General features: G+C 48.0%; 2 protein-coding genes across 10 annotated transcripts in view; one reads left to right on the forward strand and one right to left on the reverse strand.

The window, feature by feature from the left end:
• The window catches only part of KIAA0586 (KIAA0586 ortholog), a 63,118-nt gene extending 61,976 nt beyond the window's left edge, over window positions 1–1,142 (reverse strand). For 2 of the 4 annotated variants that reach the window (XM_021403227.1, XM_021403225.1), the window contains exon 1: window positions 259–705. In XM_021403227.1, the coding sequence (XP_021258902.1) occupies window positions 259–550 (292 nt within the window). In that variant the 5' untranslated portion in view covers window positions 551–705. Of the gene's footprint in view, window positions 1–258; window positions 713–1,005 lie in introns of those variants that run through there. The other 2 variants (XM_021403226.1, XM_021403228.1) reach the window with 2 other exon arrangements.
• On the forward strand, window positions 711–8,286 carry TIMM9 (translocase of inner mitochondrial membrane 9). 6 transcript variants are annotated; one of them, XM_021403238.1, is made up of 5 exons: window positions 730–844; window positions 2,384–2,503; window positions 4,268–4,333; window positions 4,642–4,737; window positions 6,650–8,286. In XM_021403238.1, the coding sequence occupies exons 2-5, from the start codon at window positions 2,411–2,413 to the stop codon at window positions 6,782–6,784; spliced, it is 390 nt and encodes a 129-aa protein (XP_021258913.1). In that variant the 5' UTR covers window positions 730–844; window positions 2,384–2,410; the 3' UTR covers window positions 6,785–8,286. The 6 variants fall into 6 exon arrangements, with proteins under 6 accessions (XP_021258915.1, XP_021258916.1, XP_021258913.1 ...); XM_021403240.1 differs by lacking the exon at window positions 2,384–2,503 and having other exon boundaries at window positions 711–844; window positions 4,273–4,333; XM_021403241.1 differs by lacking the exon at window positions 2,384–2,503 and having other exon boundaries at window positions 719–844.

Below are 10,146 nucleotides of genomic sequence, written 5' to 3' on the forward strand. Positions count from 1 at the left end.
GGAATGTAGAGCAAGGAGTGGGAGCCTGCTAGTGGAGCTCTGCCCCGGCCAGCGGCTGTAACTACACAAGTTTGAGAAAACAAACACAACCGTTAGAAAAGTGCTGTAAAAATGCTGGTGTAGATAGCATTAGAGCACAGACAGGACTTCCAAAATTACAACGCTCTGTAACTGAAAACAGTACCCAGCGACCCTACCTTAAACCTAACCTGAATGTGCACGGTAGACAAGAAATAAATAACAGGTAACAGATAATACCTGGAGCGGCGCTGCGGGCCGTGACATCGGTGACCCCAACGCACAAAGCACTGCTTGATGACAAGGCCAGAGGCCCGCACGGTGTTTCCCCTGGACCCAAGGCCGCAGCTGCAGTCTGGCGGGGAGGAACCGCCTCGCGGAGCTTCGTTACACAAACGGCAACGTTATTCCTGCAGCCGCCCCCCGCAGCGGCTTTCACCCCGTGGACGCTGGTGGAGCGAACGAGCACATCGCCGGCCGTCAGGCTGGCCAGCGAGTCCTGGCTGGTGCTGGAGCTGCTCCCTTCTTCCATGAAGACCTTATAGCGGAGAGAGGTTATCGGCGGTGTTGTAAACGCAAACCCTAAGGGCCGGCTGAGGCCGGGCTGGCTGTGGTTGCCGCCATGGCAACAGCTCCCGTTCCCCGCCAGGCGCGCCCCTCTGACGCACTTCCGGTCGCGCCGCCCCGCGGCTCGCGAGGTAAAGCTATTGGCGAGCCCGCGTTCGCTGATTCGCCCCGCGCTGCGGGCGAGGCTTTGCGGCGAATCGGCGGGCCGCTAGCCGACTCTCCCCTTCCCCCCCGCGCGGCCCGGGCTCGTGGCGGTGCGGTGAGTGCGTGCGCGGGCGGCGGGAAGCGGCGGGAGCTCTGAGGGGGCCGCGTTCCTCAGCGGCGGGGAAGGGCCGCGTCCTCGGGCTGCGCGGGCAGAGAGCCCAAGGTGCCCTTGAAGGGGAGAGCTGAGAGATGTGGGAGAAGAGCGAGGAGTTTTACCACAGCGGGAGTGCGGGCCGCGCGGGGACGCAGGCATCAGGCGGGCCTAGCGTGACTGAAACAGGAGGCCGGGCGTGGAGAAGCGCTTGATGCCTCTTGGGATGGCCCTCCCGTGCGGGCAGTTCTGTGAGGCTCCGTTAAGGGCGCGTTCCCGGGGCGCTTCGCTGCCTCCTGCGCTGCCCAACGCCGCCGCCAGGGGGCAGTGCTGCGCCGCCGCTGGGGAGCACGAGGGAATGAGTGAGAGCGTCCCTAGCGCTGCCCTCCCCCGAGCAAGGAGGCTGGGCAGAAAGAGCGAAACGGAGCTTGCCGAGTTTCCGTGGGAAAGGATGCTGTTGACTCGAAATTAGGTAACGGGCGTGAACGTTGATTACATCAGTGAAATAAAAACGCGCTTCCTCGCAGTGTTTCCCCTGTAGGAGCTCCCGTCTGGTGAATGGAGGAAGGCTTTTGAGGTGTACTGTAATAAGTATTGGAACGCAACTTGTGGTTATTAGCACTTAGAAGTTAGGATGCATGGAGGGCTGGAGCACCTCTCCTATGGAGACAGGCTGAGGGAGCTGGGCTTGTTCAGCCTGGAGAAGAGAAAGCTGTGAGGAGACCTCATTGAGGCCTTACAGTACTTAAAGAGAGCTTATGAGCAGGAGGGAAACCAACTTTTTGACGTGGTCTGATAGCAACAGAACCAGGGGGAGTGGTTTTAAACTAAAAGAGGAGAGATTCAGATTAGATGTCAGGGAAATTTATCAGAGGGCGGTGAGGCCCTGGCACTGCTGCCCAGAGCTGTGGGTGCCCCATCCCTGGAGGTGCCTGAGGCCGTGGATGGGGCCTTGTGCAGCCCGAGCTGGTGCCCGTGTAGTGGCTGGTAACCCTGCCCGTGGTGAGCGTGCTGGAATGAGATTGTCTTTGAGATCCCTTCCAACCCAAGCCATTCTATGATTCTTCAGCCCTCTGTCCGTACAGCTGAGGAAGTCGTGTTTCCGTATGTACAACATGAAGTCACTTTATCTGTCTAAAGAAAGGCTGCGACTACCTTGTGGTTTCCAGTTTCTGTGGCACTGAGAGTGGCAGTAACAGGAGGAAATAATGAGAAGCATCTTTCAGATTCTGCAACAGGGCTGAGAGCTGGGGTGTGTCTTTGACAGTGAACAGGCTTGAATGGGCTAAATAAGGCCTTGATCATCTTTGGGAAGAGGACAGCAAGACCCTTACACCTAAATGTGAGAGGGGAGGAAAAAACAGCAACCCTCAAGTTATCCTTAATTGTTAATTTTACAATAACACAGGCGTTGTGGGCGTAAAGCTGGAGCTGCTGTGCAGGAAGCCATGTGTTGTGTCCATCCAGGTTCCCTGATGGGCTCTTCCATCGCTTGTTTCGCAGGGAGGACAAAGAACAGGTGATCTTGAAATGGTGCACTTAATAACGTCCTTTAAGAATAACCCAGATGTGCGTCCCCAGATGGGGACTGGTGCTTCAAGTGTGTCCAAGAAGATGGTTGCTGTAAGTCAGAGCTGTTTCCCAAGCGCTTTGTGGAGCTGCAGCTCAGTGAGTGTAATTTTCAGCTTGCCAGGCGAGTGACAGAAGAGCAAAATTTCAGGTTTGTTACCAGCAAAAACCCAGTGAAGCAATACCGAGTGTGAGGAAAAGGCACCGGGAGGGCTTGAAGCTTTTAACTTCCTGCGCTTGGGAGAGGACAAAAGTCTCTTCTGTTCTCTGTGGGCTTGAGCTGCCGGTTTAATAATCAACTTAAAGTGGATTGACAGCATTCTCACTGTTGTTTTTTTTCTCTTGTAACAGACGGAGGAATGGGAGGGTAGAGCTGCCATCCGTTTTCAGCAGTTGTTCTCCCAGATGACAGTTGCGTCTGCGTCTCTTAAAACAAGCGCGGTTCTGTCAGCCTCAGCAATGCTTTGCTTCTTCTCAGGAACCATATTTCTAAAAGAGAACCTGTGTAATCGGTCGACTCGGGAGGAATTCTTGGGCCCAGGGATGGATATCTTAAATCCGAGAACCACACGTGCTCCTTATCTGCAATCCCTGAATTCTATGGCTGCATACTTGCTACGTAGCGATAAGTGTAACTGGAAGAGGCAGATATTCCCATTATTCCCCTCCTGAGGGAGGAGGGAGGCTGCTTACTTGCAGGAGCTCCACAGTGCTATTTCAGTCGCTTCATTTCTTTCTCTTTTAGAAATGACCCTGTCTCTTTGTTCCCGTTCAGAAGGCTTCCTTACCCTCTCCCTTCCCCCCTGCTCCTGCTGAGAGACTGGAATAGTTGAAGCTTTCTAAAACATGGGTGTCTAAGTCAAAATTTGACCAAGCATAATGTAAGAATACATGGGAGTTGCTCTTGCTAGGGGCTGAACGAGCTTTTTTCACCACGTGATTTTACTTTGGCACTCATTTTTCTTCTGCTAGTTACTGTGAATAACTGAAGGATCATCTTCTCTTCAAGGTGTACCATTAACTTACATTACCATCGGTGATAGGCCTTGGCTAACATGTCGGGTATGGGGAAGGAAGACATGCTTTCACTGTTCTTGAAGGCTGCCTAGAGGTTTACTTTCAAGCCTTAACATGTTTATGGTGTTGGATGAGGAATGCGAGCCATCCTTAAGGATGCTTGCTTAAATTCTTGGATCCCTGGCTGCTCATTCTTCCCTTTTCAGTTGTCTGTTTTTCTTTCTTTAAGGCTGCCCTCATTCCATTACGATTTCTTGCGTTTGATTTGCTGTATTCAGTGACCAGAACATTTGCTCTGGTTTAAGTGTTTAGTGAGACTGCAGCTGCATAGAAGCCATTCATCCGTTTCTCTGATCCTTGCTGGTTCATTCAGAGTTGGTACTGTTTTATAATTTTTTTTCCCAAATGACATCTAAAGTCACTGAATTAGAGGGCTAGATAATGATATTGCTTGCTTCTCCCCCACTCCAGTTTTACTTTATGTATTTGAAAGCCATTATAACAATTCCACACCTTTCCCCACCCTCCCATCTTGTCATTTTAACTGTTCCAAATGCTTACAAAGTGTTTAAAGGGCAGCAGTTAGCAGCTAGACCTGGAAAGAACTTAGTGTCTGGAACTGTCTTGGATATTGTTTAGCTGAATGCATGTCAGATAACTTTCCTCGAAGTGGATGGCTTGAAAGTTTGCTGGCAACGTTGCTTTTAAGTGCACTTAGGGAACATGTAAAACTTTGTTCTCTTCAAAAACGTTGTGGTCTGTATGGATGCTTTTTGTGTAGAACTCAACTTTTATCTTCAGAACAGGTGTCGGAATCACAGACAGAATATGGCTGGGCAAATATCAGAAACTGACCAGATCAAGCAGGTAAGTGCTGTGTTCATAAGAGGTGCATTGGAAGGTTTTATGTTACTTTGTCACATAGAGGAAAAGGTGCAGGGCATGGAGTGGGAGGGAAGGCTCTCTACGTTGTCCTCTGGGATGAGATTCTGTAGCAAGCAGCACTTACACGTATTCCATACAGTGCTGGACTTCTTTGAGCACTAACAGCATTTTGTGCTGAAGCTGTTGATGGGCAGTAAGTTTTCCTGGTGAGCTGTCCTTTGAATGTCAGCGTCACCAAACTGCTCGTGGCTTTTTTGTAATGCTCACCGTGTTTTCAATTTTTACTGCAGTTCAAGGAGTTCCTGGGAACGTATAATAAAATTACAGAAAACTGCTTCATGGATTGTATAAGGGATTTCACTACCAGAGAAGTTAAACCAGAAGAGGTATGTAAACGTTTCCTATGCTTTTAATTCCCCTTTGGTAGAATTTCTGTTTAATACTCAAATCTCAGAAGCAATTTAGAAAGCGTGGATCTTTCAGCTGGCTGAGAAGCTAGTTAGTGGCCTTTGGAGGAGTGAAAGTGTTCTGGCATGCAGCTTTCAAGAGAGAAGGGAGGTGTGCTAGTGAAATGTAGCTCCCCAGAGCTCTGGCTGTTTAATCCAGTTGCCTGCATTGCAGGGAGCTCCATCATGTACTCATTTACAAAAAGAAATGGCTCTGGATGAGTTACGTGTTCTTTGCCTTTCGTCGCTTCTTGGGTGGCCGTTCAGAATCTTATAATTATGTTGGTTAAAAGTCTAATAATTTTACTTAACTCTAGCTCTCCTGCTACCAGGCAAAAAAAAAAAACCAAAAACCCACAACTAAACCACACACAAAGATTCAAACCAACCATTGTGTTTGAGCATTTTCTGCCTCCTTAGAGTTTAACACCTGCCCCTCAGTGCAGGCAAAAATCATCTCTCCTTTCAGCTTTTGTTTTGCTGCACTAAACCAAGCTCTCCTAGCTTCCTGAGGCAGACTCCTCGTTCCCAAGATGTTCTCTGCATTTGCTTTGTTGGAAATGTTCTTGATTGCAGGTGGTCAGAATTGCTCTGAGTAAGTTCTTGTTGCTTCACCAGCTCATTTTTAACTGCTTGAACTGTACATGATGCTTTTCCTGCAAACATCTGGCTGTGGCCCCCACGGATAGGGAATACTGCTCTAGATGGATGACTGGGCTGCTCTGATCCTGATTTCCCATTTAAAGCTGTAGTTTCTTAAATAATTAAGACAAACACCTTCACGGATCTCCTTGGAGACTGGACATTTGTAAAAGCAGCTGCTGGCCTCTTTCCATAACAGCACCCTCCACTGCAAGTCTAGACTTCCCCAGGCACCAGATCACAAATACCACGCCCCCTGGGAGATGTGGCTTGGGGTGCTTCAGCAGGATTTGTTTCCTAGTCGGACTTAGCTCCTGCTTAACAGGTTTTACTGTAACTGATGCCAGGTCAGGGAGAGAAAGTGGAATGGAGAGAGCGTAGAGTTGCAGGTTCTTTGTCTTCCTCTCTTCCAGCCTCTGCTTTCCACATCCCTTTGTACTGAGGAGAATCAAAGCAATTTCTGGGTTTCTGGTAGTCATGCAAAGCGGTCGTCTTTTGTATCTAAGTGTGATGACTTTTACAGCGATTGAAAGGTTTGGAACCGGAATATCCGACTGGTAGAACTGTAAATAGAACAAAAATAAAATGCCCTCAATATAAAAAAAATGACAGCAGCTGTGGGATAGGCCTCGGTGTTTCTGCCCCTGTCCAGCCAGCTGTCTGGTAGCACTTCAGAGCCCGTTCTGTGAAGGTGAGCCAGGCTGGTACAAGATGACTGCTAGAGCTAATAGGAACAAGGTCAAAAAAAGATTAACCTGAGCTAACGCACGGCGGAGCAGATTTGGCTGTCAAAAATTGGTGTTTGCAAACCAGGATTCAGAAAAAGAGCAGGGGGGGGGGAAACAACCAAAAATCCTCCTTTAGGTTTAGTATTTACTGCAAAATGAAATCCTTTGTGTACTTCCATTTCACAAGAGCAGTCCAAGGATGAAACGTTAGTATCTCCTGGCTCTTAAGATGTTTTCCATGAGGACTTTTTTTTTATGAGAATGAAATTAAAAGACATTTCAAGCATTCCTCAAAAACTGAGCTTCCCACTTTCTACTGCACAGAGAGACTGTGAACAGTTAGGTCCTGAACTTCAAGCTAAACCCAGAGCGTGAGATGTAGTCGTCTAATCTTACATACCTATATAGGATTGCACGTGGGGCTCTGTTTGGGAAGGTGTTTCCATCACTCTTTGAAGCCATCTGTTTTCCTCTTCCTCTAGATAACTTGCTCAGAACACTGCCTACAGAAATATTTGAAAATGACACAGAGGATCTCCATGAGATTTCAGGAGTATCACATTCAGCAGAATGAAGCCCTGGCAGCTAAAGCAGGACTGCTTAGCCAGCCTCGTTAGACGAGCACTGTGTTCAGACTTCACAAGCAGCGCCAGTGTTCACTGGGCAAGAACACATTGTGGATTTTCTACTGTCAAGATGCATGTCCAGCAACTCTGAAGATTGTTCTAGATGCTGTTTGGAAACTGGAAAGCATGGAGGGTAACACAAGAGTCAGTGAGTGGTGACTGACAGCAGAGTCTCCTTCTGAGCTCCTTTTCACTCTGCAGTGAAATAATACTAACACAGTTTTTTTTCAGGGCCCACAGACTGCTATATTTAAATTTCAGGGGGATTATTCTTCTGCTAGGACTGATTCAGAGGCAAAAAAAAAAAAAAGTGTAATAGGGAAATACGCTTTTTTAATTTAATTCAAGTAAAATAAATGGAACCATACACTTGTATGTATGCTTTTTCCAAAGCTAATTTAGGATGCTGTATGAGAGCCACGTTTTGTTTGCAGTTTTCTTCCTCGTCATCCTCCTACGGAATCTCATTCATTCATTGCTGACTGATAGATAACTCAACTGATGAGCTTGTTTTAGCAGGTAGGGATTTGTGAACGTGTTACGTCTCTCAACTCGGGAAGAACTTTTCTTTCATTGCCAGCCACTCTCCTAGAGCCTTAGGATCATTCTGTCTGTCCTGGAGTGCTGGCTGCTGCCTATTAGAGCATCAAGCCAAGAGTTACAGTCAACAGCAGTCAGCTGCTGTAACTAATGAGTTCAGGTAGGCAGGGGTGCCTGCCAGCTTATCCCTAGGTTCTGCTTGCCTCGTGCTTCACCAGATCATCCACAAGCGACAGTAATGTGTCCTTAGCAACACCTTTGCCAAAGGCAACTTCTCTGCCCTCCTTGTTCCCCTCTGGGGGACGCAGCGGTGTTCCAAGACTGGCTTTGCTGCTGGCTGTAAGCATGATGCACTCCAAGCACTGAGCTCGCTGGCAGGCTTCTCCTTTCTGGTGGCATTCACACCATTCAGTACGAGATAGATACGCACAGGGCGATGCCTTTTTGTTTGCTGCTGAATGAGCGCAGAGCAAAGTCTGAGGAACCAGTTCCCGTGATGTGGTTTTGGCTCAGAAAAACACACTGCTTCTTTGGAAAGGGTCTTGCTCGCTGAGATCCCACAATCAGACTGCGAGTGCAGCAGAATGACAGCTCTGTGCTATTTCATTATCCAATAGCTGTATTCTGGAACACAGAATAGAGAATAGCGCAGCGTGCTTTCATCGGTAACCACTGTGATGCCCTGATAGCTAACATGCACGATTTTAGTTCTTACTTACTAATAAAATACAGTAACAAATGGAACTGGATGTCAGGATTAGCACGCAGATTTTGAAATATCAAGCAGTGAAGACTGAAACAGAACCTGGCAGCTGGCATGAAATAGCTGTTAGAAAAGCAGCAATAAGGAACAGGAATGGCAGGAGGCCAGCCCACATGCTTTTTTGTTGTTGGCTTCTCTGTAGCTTTTTGATTTCCATCAGTGATTTTAAAAAACAAATCCTGTCTTGAGATTTGTTTTTCTTGTTTGTTTGCTTTCTTTACTCTGAAGTCAGCTACCCAGGGCGTGGATTACTGACTGCAGCCGCTTCCACTGGGCACCGCTCTGCTTGCTGCTGTGTAAAGCTGCCCCAGCTCCCCACAGAGATCTGTTTCTATGGATTTCAAAGGTGGAAGAACCAAATACGTTCCTACAGTCTTGTTGACGTGTTTTGTAGTATCCACATCACTGCTTTTTTTCCTGCGTACCCCCATGCCTCGTTACCTTGGAGATGGTTAAGAGCTAATTCTAAAATAGCAGAGGCTAAAAAAGAGCCCAAATAAGGCAACAAGTCTGCAATGTCCTGTTCTTTTCCAGAGGAATAACGCACTCGTAACATCCAGATTGTTTTCTGCAGTTGGACCACAAATGTTCTTGGCCCTCGGAAGTAATGTATCCGTATCAGATATTTAAGGCTTTATTTAAAACAGGATTTTTGTTAATGTTTAAAGGTAACGTGTAATTGAAATGCTCTTGTTTTTCCATTGCATCTTAGGTGTGCAAAGAGAGCAGTTACTCAGAAGAGCAACTGTAAGGGTTTAGGTGATGGGAGTGGAGGACATTCATGTCTTCTGGACCAAGCTCCCTGAGGCTGAAGTGCAATAGAAAACCATTTTTTCCCCTCATGTTTTGGGTCTCGGGGGTTAAGAAGATGTGTGAATATATGTTAAAATGGATTTATTGTACTAAATTTTAGGCAAGTATTGGAGAGACTTAGTTAATAAATTACTTTCAGGTTCCCCAGTTTCCTTGGACTCCAGTTTTAAAGCCACCTTAACCCACTGTTATCCAGGGAAAAAAAAAGTTGCCATCTCCCCCCATCTTTCAGTGTGGTATGTGTGTAGCTTGCCTAGAGCTGGGTTGGTGGGGCAGGGTGTGTGATTGGCCGTGTGTTAGAGGTGACACACTCTGCAGCAGAGCCCAGAACAGAGATCCTTCCTCTTCAGATGGGTGTCTGAACCAGAAGGCTACAAGGCAGCTACTGGTCAGCACACAGTACCAACAGGAAAGCTCAAATCAAAGCCTTGCTGCAGAATGCCCTGGGCAGCAGTAGCACTGACGGTGCCATCAGATTTAATAGATTATAACAGGGGTTTCTTTAATTCTCTCACGGATAAGAGCACGGTCCTAATTTCTGTAAATCTTGCTGAGTGCTTGGGCTCATAGCTGGGAGGCACAGGACAAGGAAAAGGGGTGGCTGAATGCCCAATGCCAGGAGATGAGCGTGGCTGTGGCTTCAGCCCAAGGAGACAAATCCTCTGCACTCTTTAATACCTGAACTCAGAAAGCTGGAACTGCCTGCGGGTGGAAAGCAGAGAGGTGCTGAGGGAGCCGGGCTAACTCTGTAAACACTTACGGAGGCAGCATACTTCCCTGCTGGCATTTGTTTATGCAGTGTGAAGGGGAGGTTAGCCAGAATTCAAATAACCAACGCAGAAATCCAGTTCTGTATTTGCCAGATCCTGCCCTTACTACTGCCCAAGCTTGTGTTGAGTTTGTGTGTGCGCTGGGGCTCCAGCAACATCAGGAGCCACTGGTGACTGATTTCAAGCCTCGGCCCCAAGGTGCACTCCAAACCATCTTATCAGTGAGGGGTGGGGTGCTGGCCAACCATCCTGCCCTGTTTCCACAGCGGGGCCCGCTTATGTCCTCAGAGAACAGAGCCTCTGTGCCCTGCAGGGCCTCCCCGTGCCAGGTGGGATAAAGGTGCTGCAGGCAACGCGTGAGGAAAATAATAACAACAATAAAATTCTTACAGCTTTTTCTTGCCTTCAGGAGCCGTGGGGAGGTGCCAGTTACCTGAGGCCTCGTTTCAGGGTGGAGCAGGCAGCGG

Source organism: Numida meleagris, chromosome 6, assembly GCF_002078875.1.
Source record: "Numida meleagris isolate 19003 breed g44 Domestic line chromosome 6, NumMel1.0, whole genome shotgun sequence".
Classification (NCBI taxonomy): Eukaryota; Metazoa; Chordata; class Aves; order Galliformes; family Numididae; genus Numida; species Numida meleagris.

Bases quoted from the DNA above. Each gene is read 5' to 3' on its own strand.
- TIMM9 (XM_021403238.1), top strand. From the start codon at position 2,411: ATGGTGCACTTAATAACGTCCTTTAAGAATAACCCAGATGTGCGTCCC. The intron at 4,334-4,641 runs GTAAGTGCTGTG...TTTTTACTGCAG, and splicing joins AAACTGACCAGATCAAGCAG to TTCAAGGAGTTCCTGGGAAC. The intron at 4,738-6,649 runs GTATGTAAACGT...CTCTTCCTCTAG, and splicing joins GAGAAGTTAAACCAGAAGAG to ATAACTTGCTCAGAACACTG.